This window comes from Sorex araneus, chromosome 3 (assembly GCF_027595985.1).
Source record: "Sorex araneus isolate mSorAra2 chromosome 3, mSorAra2.pri, whole genome shotgun sequence".
Lineage (NCBI taxonomy): Eukaryota > Metazoa > Chordata > Mammalia > Eulipotyphla > Soricidae > Sorex > Sorex araneus.
In genome coordinates, this window is record NC_073304.1 from 76,849,197 (window position 1) to 76,863,753 (window position 14,557).

General features: G+C 54.5%; 1 protein-coding gene across 2 annotated transcripts in view; it reads left to right on the forward strand.

The window, feature by feature from the left end:
• TEP1 (telomerase associated protein 1) overlaps positions 1-14,557 on the forward strand; it is a 48,029-nt gene that overhangs the window by 26,674 nt on the left and 6,798 nt on the right. The window contains exons 22-48 of one of the 2 annotated variants that reach the window (XM_055131067.1): positions 30-147; positions 298-492; positions 582-757; positions 860-1,016; positions 1,128-1,307; positions 1,882-1,974; positions 2,248-2,380; positions 2,508-2,658; positions 3,077-3,210; positions 3,422-3,510; positions 3,745-3,859; positions 4,818-5,058; positions 5,283-5,406; positions 7,028-7,152; positions 7,254-7,353; positions 7,489-7,644; positions 7,792-8,004; positions 8,526-8,679; positions 8,971-9,183; positions 10,428-10,588; positions 10,851-10,964; positions 12,265-12,372; positions 13,005-13,137; positions 13,221-13,297; positions 13,518-13,653; positions 13,782-13,918; positions 14,052-14,176. In XM_055131067.1, the coding sequence (XP_054987042.1) occupies positions 30-147; positions 298-492; positions 582-757; positions 860-1,016; positions 1,128-1,307; positions 1,882-1,974; positions 2,248-2,380; positions 2,508-2,658; positions 3,077-3,210; positions 3,422-3,510; positions 3,745-3,859; positions 4,818-5,058; positions 5,283-5,406; positions 7,028-7,152; positions 7,254-7,353; positions 7,489-7,644; positions 7,792-8,004; positions 8,526-8,679; positions 8,971-9,183; positions 10,428-10,588; positions 10,851-10,964; positions 12,265-12,372; positions 13,005-13,137; positions 13,221-13,297; positions 13,518-13,653; positions 13,782-13,918; positions 14,052-14,176 (3,858 nt within the window). The remainder of the gene's footprint in view (positions 1-29; positions 148-297; positions 493-581; positions 758-859; positions 1,017-1,127; positions 1,308-1,881; positions 1,975-2,247; positions 2,381-2,507; positions 2,659-3,076; positions 3,211-3,421; positions 3,511-3,744; positions 3,860-4,817; positions 5,059-5,282; positions 5,407-7,027; positions 7,153-7,253; positions 7,354-7,488; positions 7,645-7,791; positions 8,005-8,525; positions 8,680-8,970; positions 9,184-10,427; positions 10,589-10,850; positions 10,965-12,264; positions 12,373-13,004; positions 13,138-13,220; positions 13,298-13,517; positions 13,654-13,781; positions 13,919-14,051; positions 14,177-14,557) is intronic. The other variant, XR_008629189.1, reaches the window with a different exon arrangement.

A 14,557-nucleotide genomic window follows, 5' to 3' on the forward strand; every position in this document is an offset into this window, starting at 1 on the left:
CTAATTGCCGATGCTCCTTTGGCCCCCAGATACTCCTGTGAGTGGGGCGGTGTGGCCGCCGGCCGGCCCTATGTGGCAGGGCTGGAGGAGTTTGGGAAGTTGGTCCTGCAGGATGTGTGGCACCTGATTCAGAAGCTGTACCTTCAGGTCAGTGGAGTTCTAGCGGCTGGTGGGGTGGGGGGAAGGTTCAGTGGGGTCAGGGTGGCAGGAAAGCAGCGTGGCGAGAGCGTGGTGAGGCTTAGGTCTGGGGGGCGTGAAGGGGTGTGGAAATAGAGTTGTTGTCCCATGTGCCCTCAGCCTGAGGCCGAGAGGGAGCAGCCAGCGTCCATCCCAGATGACGACTCGGTCCAGGAGACGTTCCAGCAACTGCAGAAGCCCCCGCACCCCGCCCGACTGCGCCTTCTTCGTGACACAGTTCAGCAGCTGAGGCTGCCCCAGGGGAGGCTGAGCCTGGTGACAGGACACTCAGGACAGGGCAAGACAGCCTTCTTGGTACGAGGCCCAGCGGTCCGGGCAGGAGGCGGGCCCAGATGGCGAGTGCGTGTCAGCCGTGACTGTGTTCCCTCTGTTTTCTCCCGCAGGCGTCCCTCGTGTCGGCCCTGCAGGCTCCTGAGGAGGCCAAGGCGGCTCCCTTAGTTTTCTTCCACTTTTCAGGAGCCCGACCCGACCAGGCTCTTGCCCTCACCCTGCTCAGGCGCCTCTGTACCTATCTGCAGGGCCAGCTGCAAGAGTCCCGTGCCCTCCCCCAGTCCTATCGGTGTGTATCCCCCTACGGCTCACCCTGGTGGGTACCACGTGGCACCACCCCTGTGCCGCCCTCTCCCCCTGACCCAGGGTCTTCGTTGCCTCCCACCCCCAGGGGCCTGGTGTGGGAGCTACAGCAGAGGCTGCTGCCCCAGTCAGCTCAGTCCCTGCAGACAGGCCAGGCCTTGGTGCTGATCGTCGACGGGGCTGACAGGTTGGTGGACCAGCGTGGGCACCCGATCTCAGACTGGATCCCCAAGACCCTTCCCTGGGTAAGTGTGAAGAGGCGGTGGGCGCAGGCGTAGGACGTGGACGGGAGAAGGGCTTAACAGCACTGATGTCCCTTCCCTTCCGCTTCCGCACCTTCTGCTCAAACACGGCAGAGAGTACACCTGGTTCTTAGCGTGTCAAAGGATGCAGGCCTGGGGGAGGCCCTGGAGCTGAACCTTGGTGCCCACGTCGTGACCCTGGGGCCCCTGGAGCCACGTGCCCGGGCCCAGCTGGTGAGGGACGAGCTGGCTCTGTACGGGAAGCGGCTGGAAGAGTCGGCGTTTAACAATCAGGTTGGAGCAGGTCTCGGCTGCTGGGTGTGTGGGTGGGTGAGGACCAGGATGCAGAGGCTGCTGGCCGCCTCCCATAGACCTGTCACCTGGCTTGTCTCCAGAACTCTGCGCAGGGGGCATTGGTTTTTTTGTTTGTTTCTTTTTCTTTTGGGGTCACACCCAGCGACGCTTAGGGGTTACTCCTGGCTTTGCACTCAGGAATTATTCCTGGCAGTGCTTGGGGAACCAACCAAATGGGATACTGGGACTCGAACCTGGGTTAGCCGCGTGCGAGGCAAACACCCTACCTGATGTGCCATCGCTCCAGCCCCAGGGGGCATTGTTAAGGTTCCTGGAATTGCATATGCTGCCACCCAGCCTTTCCTCACTGGTGGACCTCAGACTCTGGGCCTGAGCGGAGCAGGGCAGCCGGGCCTTGAGGGTGGGATGAACAGACTGAGCTCTGGGGTTGAGGGGGCAGAGTCGTGAAGGGAAGGGGGCTGTGTTCTGAGGTGACCTCAAGGTCTGTGGGAACTCCCGGTGGGCTGAAGGCAGGCTCTCTGCTGCTGACCCTGAGCCCTCTGCGTGTCCACAGATGCAGCTGCTGCTAGTGAAGCGGGGGTCTGCACTGCCGCTCTACCTGCGCCTGGTCACGGACCACCTGAGGCTCTTCACACTCTATGAGCAGGTCGGTCATGCCTCATGTTTTAAGTCCCAGTCCCACTTCCGTTTTCCCATTCTGCTGCTTCCATCCCTCACCTTGGCCGTCTCTGACCCCCTTACTTACCCCTTTCACCTTGCCCTGACCCAGGCTACCCTCCCACTTGTCCCTTTTTCCTTTTCATCCCTCCCCCACAGTTTTTCCTGCTCTCTTCTCCCTTCCCTACAACCAAAGCCGCTCTCCCTTTCTTCCCCTTTGACCAGTGTCCATCTTTCCACCTACCTTCTCCTCCCCACCCAGGTGTCTGAGAGGCTCCAGACCCTGCCCGCCACTGTCCCCCTGCTGCTGCAGTACATCCTGGGTACTCTGGAGCAAGAGCATGGCCCCCATGTCCTTTCCAAAGCCCTGGCCACTCTGAAGGTCACTCGTAGCGGTCAGTGCTTGGGGCTGGTTGGGAGGCTGAGGGCTTGGGTGTTGGGTGACCGTGGTTCGTTTGGAGGAATGTGGCATCTTGGGGCTGCTGCGTGGTTTGTGAGACCTCAGAGAACTTGGGATTTCAGGTCTGACAGTGGACCAGCTCCATGGGGTGCTGAGTGCATGGCAGATGCTTCCCAGGGTGACCAAGAGCTGGGAGGAAGCATCAGCCGCTGTCAACAGTGGGGACCCCTTCCCCATGAGCCCGTTCGCCTACCTTGTCCAGAGTCTGCGCAGGTACAGTTGCTCCCAGCTGGGCTCCCACCATCCTTACTTTGTCTTCTTGTCTTTGTTTGTTCGTTTGTTTGGTTTGGGGCCACACTCAGCGATGCTCAGGGGTTACTTCTGGCTCTGTGCTCAGGAATTACTCCTGGTGGTGCTCAGGGGACCATATGGGATGCTGGGGATCAAACCCTGGTTGGCTGTGTGCAAGGCAAATGCCCTAACCACTGTACTAACTCTCTAGACCCTGTCTTCCTGTCTTTGACCCCCCTGACCTAGACACCCTCACACCTGCCTCCTGTACCTCAAATGGCTACCTCTCAAGTATCTACTGTCTCTGAGGTGGGAATGAGTGCCCAGAGTGGGGCGGTGAAGCTCACTGATAATTCTCCTCTGTCTCCTTTCCCGCCTTTGCTCCCTCATACGGCGACAGATTGCTGGGAGAAGGCCCCCTGGAACGCCCTGGAGCCCGACTCTGCCTCGCTGATGGCCCCTTGAGAACAGCAGCTACGTGTCGCTATGGGAAGAAGCCGGGGCTGGAGAACATGGCCCACCTTCTCCTCGCAGGTGATTGCAGCCCCCACTTCAGCCTGGACCCGGACTGTGGACCTGGAGACCAGGGCCACCCACTGAGGCACCCTTGTTGACAGACCCCCTCTCCTACTATCTCAGGGGGTAGATAGCCAGCTCCTTGGTAGCCCAAGGGATGTGACCTCAGGGTTGCTTGGGGGCCGAGTCCATCTCAGTCAGTGTCCATGCTTGTGACCCATACCTACAGCTCAGCTTTGGAAGGCCTGTGACCCTGACGCCTCAGGCACCTTCCAGAATTGTCCTCCCGAGGCTCTGGAAGATCTGCCATACCACCTGGTGAGTGCTGAGACCCCAGAGGCACCTTCAGCTTCTGCTGCTCTGAAATCCCTCTCCCACGGGGCCACCAAAGCCTCCCACTCCCCAACCTTTCCTTCCTCCTTTCCATTCTGCCCCTGCTCTCAGCTCCTTTGACCCAGTCCCCTGACGGGATCCTCGAGCCACAGGCAGAGGAGACTGACCCTCACCTCTCAGCCTCTTTTTTTCCCTGATCAATCCAATCTGTTCTTTCAGCTGCAAAGCGGGAACCGTGGCCTTTTGGCGAAGTTTCTCAGCAGCCTCCATGTGGTCGCTGCGCACCTGGAGCTGGGTCTGATCTCACGACTCCTGGATGCCCACGCTCTCTACGGTGAGAAGAACCGGGGAGGCCACGGGAGGGCTGCCCTGAGAGAGGGGGCCCATGGGTGGGCTCATGGTGACCAGCTCAGGGGGTGTGTCATGGAAAGAGCAATTAACAAAAGTTAATTTTCCAAGTGGGTAAGCAAGAGATTCCAGGGAGGTCTTGGACCTCTGAAATCAGAGGTTTTGTATTTTATTTAGTGGGCCTAAATTTACCTGGGAAAATTATTCAGATTGTAGATCCCTAGGTCACAAAAATTCTAATTTCTTAGGTCTTGAATGGGCCTGAAAGCTTTGTACTTTTTTTTTTTGTAAAGGGATATGATGGGGCTATACCCGTGTTGCTTAGGACTTATTCCTAGCTTAATGCTCTGGGGTCTATGTTGGATGGTGCTCAGGGAACCATATGGTGCTGGGAATTGAATCCAGGACTCCTGCATGCAAAGCATGCACTCGGATTTTTGAGCTATATCCCCAGTCCCTGCATAGCAAAAAAATTTATCTTTAACGTTCTTCTGGAGAAAGATCATAAATGAAATTCATTTGGGGATATGCATGCTCTTATGATGTTGGAATCCGTGTCATATTTCCTTTTCTCTTAGCCCTTTGAGTGATTGCTCTGGCTCCAGTGCTCTGTGCTTGAGAGGTGTTTGTTTTTTTTTTTTCTTTTTGGGTCACATCCAGCGATGCACAGGGGTTACTCCTGGCTCATGCACTCAGGAATTACTCTTGGTGGTGCTTGTTAGGGGGACCATATGGGATGCTGGGAATCGAACCTGGGTAGGCCGCATGCAAGGCAAATGCTTTACCTGCTGTGCTATCGCTGCAGCCCCTGAGAGGTCTTCTTGATCGGGGCGCAGCGGGCCACACATCCACACTCTCTGTAGGAGACTTAGCGTTGTGTCAGGTATGCGGGGGCAGCAGTCCAGGCTGGCTTCCTGGTGTTACTTTGCTTTTTTCCCCTGCAGCTTCTTCAGTCCCTGAAGAGGAAGAAACGTTTCCAGATGCCGATGTTGCTGTCTTCAACAGCTTCCTGAGGCAGCAGGCTCCAGTCCTCCGCCAGTACCCCCTTCTCCTGCCCCAGCTGGCCGCCAACCAGCCCCTGGACTCTCCTCTTTGCCGCCAGGCTCCGCAGCTCTCCAAGCGATGGCGGCTCCAACGCATGCTGCGATGGCTGAATAAACCCCAGACTATGGGGAGCGGCCAATGGTCAGACCCCTAAGAAAATAGAAATAATTAAAAAGATAAAAATCAGACCCCTGATGCCAGATTCTGAGAGGCTCATGGAGAGCAAAATGCAGCCTCCTCTGAGACTGGATAGACTCAAATCCCTGTGGAGAGGGGTACTTGGGCACAGAATTGAAGATATTAATGCCCGTTTCTCTCCCTTCCCTCATTCCCCATTTATTCCTTTTTTTTTTCCCTTTGTCTAGCTCCAGCCTGTCTCTGCTGCTTTCTTCCACACCCACAGCTGTGGCCTTCTCTCCCAGTGGGCAAAGGGCAGCTGTGGGCACTGCCAATGGGATGGTTTACATATTGGACCTGAGAACCTGGCAGGTATGGCACTCAGGATGGGTGGGGCAGAGTTTACCTTCAGAGAGGCCTCACAGCATTCCTGAGGCCCCTGACAAGCCACCTCGACTGTTACTACCCTGGTTTATTTGATCTTTTAGTTTGGGAGCTGCACCCAGCAGTGTTCAGGGCTTACTACAGGCCGAGTGCTCGAGAGCCCTCCTGGCACTACCCTGCTGTGGTGGGACTGTCCGCAAAGCCCTAGGCAGTGAAGCTCTCGCTCTAGCCTCTGTTACCCTGTTGGATTCTGTGGCCTTCCCTCATGTCAGATTGATTGGCTGGCAATGAGGCACAGGTCGAGCGCATGCCTTGCACGTGTGTGGCCGGGGGTTTGGTCCCTGGCACCACCAAAAAGGGACTTGGTCAAGAAATCAGTCACCCCCACGCCCTCAGGCGTGATCCCTGAGCACAGAGCCAGGAGTCAACCCTGAGCACTGCTGGGTATCACTGTATCACTGTCATCCCATTGTTCTTCGATTTGCTTGAGTGGGCACCAGTAACGTCTCCATTGTAAGACTTGTTGTTACTGTTTTTGGCATATCAAATACGCCACGGGTAGCTTGCCAGGCTCTGCGTTGTGGGCGAGATACTCTCAGTAGCTTGCCGGGCTCTCCGAGAGGGAAGGAGGAATCAAAGCCAGGTTGACCATGTGCAAGGCAAACACCCTATCCACCGTGCTATCGCTCCAGCCCAAGCACTGCTGGGCATAACTCACAAACCAAAAAAAGAAAAGGAAAGGAAATTAGTCACACAGCAAATATTTGCTGCCTGTGTCCATTCAAGGCACTGTACTGAGTAAGCGTTGCCAGGATAGTGGGGCTTAGGTGGTTGCCCTTTGCCTACCAAGTGCAGAGTTTTATTGAAAGATAAGACACCCGCGGGCGAGGTGTGTGTCTAAGTCATTGTTGAGTGAACCATGCAGGTTGCCAGAGACACGGGGCGGAGACTGGCAGGCATTCTGGGCTGAGTGACAGAGCTCAGAAACAGAGTGGGAGAATGTTCCCTGAAAAGTGCGTGAAGCACGAGTGCCGCTGAGGGTGCTTACAGGTGCTTACGGCAGAGTCGGCCAGGCAGGTGGGGTGTAGCCTCCCACCCCCGTACCCCCACACCCCGTGCACGTGGGTGCCATCCTTTCCTCAGACTGGTCTAAAGCTGCTAGGATTTGAGGATATGTATGGAGTTTGGAATTGGTGGCTGGGGTGTGTGGGGGAGGGGGTGGCGGGGCAGGCCCGGTCATAAAGCCCTCACTAGAACCTCAGTTGGGTTTAAGTTTAGAGTGGAACCCCAGGCTTTGCATTAAAAAAAAAAATAGAAGAAGGTGGGGGAAGGACAGGAGGAGAGTTGCCTCTGGCCTTCTGCCTGCAAAGCACTTTCTCCAGCATGCTGAGCGCTGAGCTCTCTCCCACCATGCTTTGCTTTACCAGGTCTGCTGGTGCCCCCCTGCACCCCCCCACCCCCATCGGGGTCACCTTCTGAGCCACTCTCGCCGTGGACATCTGGGGCACTGCAACCGCAGCTTCCTTTCCTGCTGGGACATAGGGCAGCTGGACCCAGGGTGGGGGTGACAGGAGGGTCCTGAGTATGCATTGCCCATTGGCTCTTACAGGAAGAGAAGTCTGTGGTGAGCGGCTGTGACGGGGTCTCCTCCTGTTGCTTCCTCTCAAACAACGCCCTCTTTCTGACCGCCTTTGACGGGTTCCTGGAACTCTGGGACCTGCAGCACAGCTGCAGGTGAGAGAGGACTTCCCTTATGTATTGGAAGCCCAGGGGGTGGGGAATGAGGTGGGAACCTGCACCCGGGGGTCCCTGCTGTCTGACTCTTCTTGAAATAGGGTGCTCCAGACCAAGGCTCACCAGCACCAAATCACCGGCTGCTGCCTGAGTCCGGACCGCCGGCTGCTGGCCACCGTGTGCCTGGGGGGATGCCTAAAGGTAAGGGGCAATGGGGTGATCAGAGAAGTTGTTCTGGTTCTGTCCTCTGGGTGCAGCAGAGGCTGTGATCACAAGGCCCAGCTGGGGGCAGGGAGCAGCTCAGGCCTGATTCCGCTGCTTCATCTTCTTTTCCAGCTGTGGGACACCGTGCGTGGGCAGCTGGCCTCCCAGCACACCTGCTCGCATCCCCTGAACTGTGTGGCCTTTCACCCTGAGGAGCAGCTCTTAGCTGTTGGCAGCTGGGCCGGCAGCCTCAGCTTCTTCCAGGTGGATAGACTCCGGGTCACCAAGGTGAGATGGTTGAGTGTACCCCCAGGGAGGAAGCCTGGGTGGAGGGGCGGGAGTGGGAGTGTGGGAATGTCAGACAGCCCCATCGATGTCACTCTGGGCTGCGGTGAAAAGTGGGTCCTGTCTTTCCCTTTCAACCTCCCTGTGCAGGAACTCGGGGCTCCGGGCATCTCCGTGCGCACTGTGGCCTTCAGTGAGGCGGGACGGGTTGCGGTCATGGGCCGGCTGGACGGGACGCTGGAGCTGTGGGCGTGGAAGGAAGGGGCCCGACTGGCGGCCTTCCCTGCCCACCGGGGCTTTATTACTACTGCCCTTTACCTGCACTCTAGACACCAGTTACTGACCACTGGTGAGGATGGCAAGGTGAGGTCATGGCAGCCAAGGATGATGGGCAGGGATGGAAGGTGGGGCCTTTGTTGAAAAGACTCTGGAGAAGTTAACTGGGTTGGGGGTACGGCGTGTCTATGGGAGCACGGAGGGAAGAGCCTCTGGAAGGAGGACTTTCAACAAAGCTCTCACTCAAAGTGAAAGTGGGGTGCCTTCAAGCCTTTTTTTCTTTTCTTTTTTCTTTTTGCTTTTTTGGGTCACACCTGGTGGTGCTTAGGGGTTACTCCTGGCTCATGCACTCAGGAATTACTCCTGGCAGTGCTCGGGAGACCATAAGGGATGCTGGGAATCGAACTCGGGTCGGCTGTGTGCAAGGCAAACGCCTTACCTGCTGTACTATCGCTCCAGCCCCTCTTTTTTTTTTTTTTAATTTTCTTTTCCCCTTACACCGTATATAAACACTGTGATTTACAAAGTTGTTCATGACAATTTGTTGCAATGTTCAGTATTCCAACACCGACCCCACCTCTACGGCAAGCTCTTTTCTTGGCCCTCAGGTTCGTGTGTGGTCTGGTTCTCTGGGTCAGCCCCGTGGTGCCCTTGGCTCCCTTCCTCTCTCTCCTGCCCTCTCCTTGGCTCTCAGCCCGGATGGTACTCAAGTGGCTATTGGGTACCGAGAAGATGGCATTAGGATCTACAGACTCTCTTCAGGTACCGGAGGGAGAAAGGATGAGGTGTTTGAATCCTGAGAAAGTGCACCCCACCTCCACCATCCTGATCCCCCTTCTGCAGGTCTTATTGGCTTGGGGCTGGGGATTTGGCTTGGTGGTAGAGCACTTGCTTACGTGAGACCCTGAGTTTGAGCCCCAACAATGCAAAAAAAAAAATAAAAGAGACAACCACAAACAAAAAAATCCCCAACAAACACCCTTATCCCCCATCCCCCCACTTTCAAAGTTGAAAGCCACGAGTGTAACTCATTCCGTTTTTCTCGTGTCCCAGTTTCCCAAGGAGCTCGGTGTCAAGAGCTTGATGTGGCAGTGACAGCGCTGGCCTGGCTAAGCCCGGATGTGCTGGTGAGTGGGGCAGAAGATGGGTCCCTGAAGGTCTGGCAGCTCCAGATCTGCGGCCTTCAGTTGCTCCGCTTCCAGTTCACACATCAGAAGCCTGTACTGAGTTTGGCTACCTCCCAGGAACTCTTGGCTTCTGCCTCAGGTACTTCTGGGGCGTGGGCCTGGTTGGTACATCGTGTTCCTTTCAGCTATGCTAATATGGCTTTCTCCATGAAAATATATCCACATGCATAATTTGTTTCACAACTTTCAAAAGGCTTTAAGGGCATTTATCTTGCTTAATACACGTAGACTCTTCTGATCCTGGAACTTCCCAGAACTTCCTGTCTTTTTTTAAATTTCTGCCCAAAGGAAGAGATGGCTTAGGAAGGGCTGGGTTCAGGACTGGGGAAATGGTTTAGTGGTGAAGACGCTTCCCTTGTCCGCAGATGATCCAGGTTCAATCCTTGCACCATTTCGGTTCCTCTGAGCATTGCCAGGAGTGATCCCTAAGTCAGGAGTAAGCCCTGAGCATCGCTGGGTATAGCACAAAAACCAAGGGAAAAGAATGGGGAGAAAGGAAAAAGGGTTAGATTTTCCAGATGAGGGGAGAGTGATGTGGTCGCAGCACAGAGAATGAGTATGTGGGATGACATTTTTCTCTAGAGAGGAGAGCCGAGAGTAAACATCTCAGGTGCAGATATGCCCCCCCCCCCGACCCCACAGAATGGGAAGTGCCCCTCTTGCCTTTAAAGAGTTGGTTTCATAGGTTTTCTCCCCAAGTAGTGCCCGTACATGGGGCTTATTACCTAGATAAGAGTCCATTGTGATGGCGTTGTTAAGGACAAGAGCTTGAAACTTTTGGACACCTTTGTGTCCTTATCACATACAACCTTTGTCCCTGCTGGAGCAGTCCAGCCTTCTCTGGGCCTGTGCAGAGAAGTATCGGGCCTGAGTTCCTGTGTCCACTAAGTGTGTCTGGCCATTATACTCTTTGACTGCTTTTAGGCCTGTGACAGAGTAACTTCTTTGCCAGCACCACCACCCCCACTCCACCACCACCACCATACACACACCTCTGCCCACCCTCATCAGTTCGCAAAAAGGGAGCGGTCTTGGTTGAAGTGACACTGGGCACTTGAGGAGGGTGTAGAAATTCAAGAAATTCAAGGGTGTAGGGTAAAAATCCAAGCCTGGAATTCCTGTGATGTGTTCTCACAGGATCCTGACCCTTGCCCAGGTGCTCTCTGCAGCCTGTGACTCACCGGTTCCCGCCCCCATCCCCCCACCTCCTTTGGGCTGTGTCCTCAGGCTTCACCTCAGTCTCCTTTGATTGCCTTTGTCTCTGGCCCCAGAGATTGTGATTCATCTTCAGGGATTCTCACACTCTTCCTGGTTCCAATGCAGAGGATTCCACTGTGCAGCTGTGGCCGAAGCTGACCCTGACTTTGCCCTCGAAGACCAAAGACTTTCCCACTGGTACTATGGTGCTAGGACACACCGGGCCTGTGAGCTGCTGTAGCTTCAGCATTGATGGAAACAACCTGGCCACTGGGGGCAGGGATCGGGTGAGCCACGGAAGGGAACATCCCAGCCATCTCCTCCCTCTGTGCCCCCAGTCCTCCCTGGGCCCTGGGGTTCCTGGATGCCTGAGCAGCCTTTCTCCCATCATTTCCTCTGCAGCATGGCCAAACCTCCTGTGTTGGGTCTGCCCACCTCCCTCCCTCTTACTCCATTTTTCTCTGGAACTCTGCCCCTGAGCTGTCTCTGGGATCCCTCCCTCCCCACATCATCTGGTCCTGACTGTTTCCTCTCCTGGGACCCATTCAGAGCCTTCTCTGCTGGGACGTGAGGAACCCCGAAATCCCTGTTCTCCGTTACGCCTTCAATTTCTGCCACCGTGACTGGGTCACTGGCTGTGCCTGGACCAAAGACAACCTACTGGTGAGTGAAGTGCTGAGCTTACAGAGCTGAGTAGGCTTCCTCTGGGGGAGGACAGTATGCCCCCAGCCTGTTCTAGCACTCCGAGCTGCCATCTAGTAGGCCCGTGTGTTCCAGGTCTTGTGCTGAAGCTCTTAGCGCGTGTGGCCTCTTTTGGTCTTTACCACAGTCTGTAAAGGAGATATGACTCTTATCACAACTTCACAGATAAGGGAATTGAGCTCATTAGATTAAAGGGCATGTCCAAGGCCATAAAGAAGAGGGCAGGGGCTGGAGCAATAGTACGGCGGGTAGGGTGTTTGTTTGCCTTGCACACGGCCGACCCGACTTCGATTCCTAGCATCCCATATGGTCCTCTGAACACCACCAGGAGTAATTCCTGAGTGTAAAGCCAGGAGTAACCCCTGTGCATCGCTTAATGTGACCCTAAAAGCAAAAAAAAAAAAAAAAAAAGTGGGCAGCGAGTGTGCCGAGAAGCCCAGACTCTGGTGTGGTAACACACATTTGAAGACGTGACAACCACCAATACCCCTGTCACCATATAAAGTGCTGTCAACCAGCACTACCACAATTAAAATAAAAAGCATACGAGGACACAAAAAAAGAGGTGGTTAAAAAAGGGAAGAAGGGGTTGGAGCAATAGCACAGTGGGTAGGGTGTTTGCCTTGCACACAGCCAATCCGGGTTCTATTCCCAGCATCCCATATGGTCCCCTGAGCACTGCCAGGAGTAACCCCTGTGCATTTCCAGGTGTGACCTAAAAAGAAAAAAAAAAGGAAGAAAATGCATGCTTAACAGAAACATTAGACTGTACTCTCAAGGGCTTTGGACACCCTGGACCTACAGATCATTATTGTATTTCTTCCTGATTTTTTGGGTCCTAAGATTATTTCTTTGGTGTCCTTGGGTTAGGTGTGGTGAAGTGAGTTTCTAAGACATGAGTGTTTCTCTTTAGTCTGCCATGGTCTTGTCCTATCCAGTCTCTAGGCAGCCGGGTCTTCCCTTTGTCTGGTTTAGGGTCTGATATTATGTTCATAACAAGGACAGTGGTTGCTATTTATTCAGCGCTCACAGTATACCAGGCTTGGCGCTAAATCTGAGGTAGACCAGCCCCATGGCAACCATTTCAGATCCATGCACAGATCATATGTCATTACCCTTGTTAAACGAAGTCTACGGAGATGGACTTGCCCAGGACCACAAAGTAATGACTAGTGGAGGCAAGATCTGAACCTGCTCTAAATCCAGCCAAAAATGCTGGACACAGCCTGATCTTCCCATCTTCTGACCCTTGCTTCCGCAGGTCTCCAGCTCCAGTGATGGCTCTGTGGGGCTGTGGAACCCCCAGTTGGGACAGCAGCTCGCCCACTTCCTGGGCCATCAGAGTGCTGTGAGCGCCGTGGCAACCGTGGTGAGAAGAAATGCTGGCTGCCAAGGGTCTACAAAGGCGGGGCTCTTTGGGAGTTGGAAAGCACTGGGTAGAGAACCCCAAAGGCAAAATAAGTATAAAGAATGAGCTTCTTAGGCTGGAGAGATAATACAGGGGTTAAGGCACCTCCCTTACACATGGTCGGCCCCCGTTCAATCCCCAGTATCTCATAGGGTTCCCCTGAAAACTGCCACCAATGATTCCTGAATACAGAGCCAGGTGCAAGCATTGAACAAAGCTAGGTGTGACTCCCTCTCTCCACCCGACCCCCCCCCCCAAATAATGAGGTTTTAGGGCCTAGATTAGACCAGGATTAGAATATTGAGTCTGAGGTTGGAGTGAGGAGAGGGACTCTACGAAAAACCGTGAAGGAGCATCTTTTTTATTTTGGGGGGAGGAGGGTCATACCCTGCATTGTTCAGGACTCACTCCCAGTTCTGTGCTTAAGGCAGGATCAGGGGTGTATTGGGGATTGAACTCAGGTCAACTGCCTTCAAGGCAGACACCCTCCTCTCTGGACTAACTCTCCAGCCCCAGAAAGAAATTTCACTTCTTCTGAGCCCTTGATGTCCTTTTCCCCCCAATGTGACCACTCTGATCCTGCTCTGGGGCAGGAAGAACATGTGGTATCAGTGGGCCGAGATGGAACTTTGAAAGTGTGGGACCTTCAGGGTGTGGAGCTGACCAGCATCCCTGCACACTCAGGACCCATCAGCCACTGCATAGCTACCCTGCAGCCTCGATCAGGTGATGATAATGTCTGCCACCTGCCCTTCCCATGGCCTCCCCTGACCTCCACTCCTCTCCCATTTGACTCTGTTATCTTCTAGCGGGCCAACCTGGGGCAGAGCTGCTGGTGGTGACTGCAGGGCTGGACGGGGCCACTCGCTTGTGGCATCCACTCCTGGTGAGTTCCCTGAGCACTGGGGTGGAGACTGGGGAGTGTGGGACAAACTCCTGCTGGGGTAGGTACGCCCCTACACACACACACACACACACACACACACACACACACACACACACACGGGCACGCGCGCACACACACACACACACACACACACAGATGCATGCACACATGCATGCGTGCACACATGCACACACTGTTCCGCCCTCATGTTTCCTTCTAGGTGTTTCAGACACACATCCTCCTGGGACACAGTGGCCCTGTCAATGCAGCTGCTGTTTCAGAGACTTCTGGCCACCTGCTGACCACCTCAGAGGATGGTTCTGTCCGCCTCTGGCAGGTACCTAAGGAGGAAACAGGTGAGTGAGACGGAGAGAGGCAAGGCCTGAGAGACAGGTGTGCCAGGCACCAGCGTCGTTGGGATCCCCTCTTGTCTTCCAGCAGTGGTCCAGCTCCTGATGGATTATTTCAATCTCTTCCCCCACAGATCATCCAAGTATCCCTAGGAGTCCTGAAGCCATCACTGCTGTGGTCTGGGCCCCAGATGGCTTCCTGGCAGTATCTGGAAACCAAATTGGGGAACTTGTCTTGTGGCATGATGCGAAGGCTGTGGCCACAGCACAGGTGAGTCGGGGAAGCTGCAGTCCTGGCATCGATTGCTGGATTTGGAGTTGCCTTGATGGCTGGGAAAGGAGATGGGGTGAAGCCTGGTCCTGGTCCCTTGGAAATCCTGAAATGAATCTGTGGTGTACCCCAGGCTCCAGGCCGCATCAGTTCTCTGACCTGGCTCTCAGCACGCACCTTCATCGTTCTCACAGCTGATGAAAAGCTCAGCGAGTGGCAGGTGCATCGAGAGAAGGGCTCATCTTCCAGAAACTTCAGGTGAAAGAACGCAGCTGTGTTAATGAGATAGCAACTGAACCTCCTAACTCTGCCCCAGATGACCCAGAGCGTACCTGAGTTATTCGCCTCCACTTCTGAGATGGCCCAGTAGGATGCTCATTATTAAATAGGGAAGATGTCCTTAGGAGATTATTTTTTTACTCTGTGTTGTGTCAGTTTTAATATTAATGACCAAGTGTCTGTTGTATGCTAACTCCTGGGTCAGGCAGCATGGACCAGATTGATGTTTATGTTTTTATTTTGTTTTAGTTTGATTTTGTCTTTTGGACCATTCCTGGCAGAGCCAGATCTACTCCTGGACTGGTGCTCAGGGGACCATACAGTGTGTGGGGGTTGAATGCAGGCCTCTTGAGTGTAAAG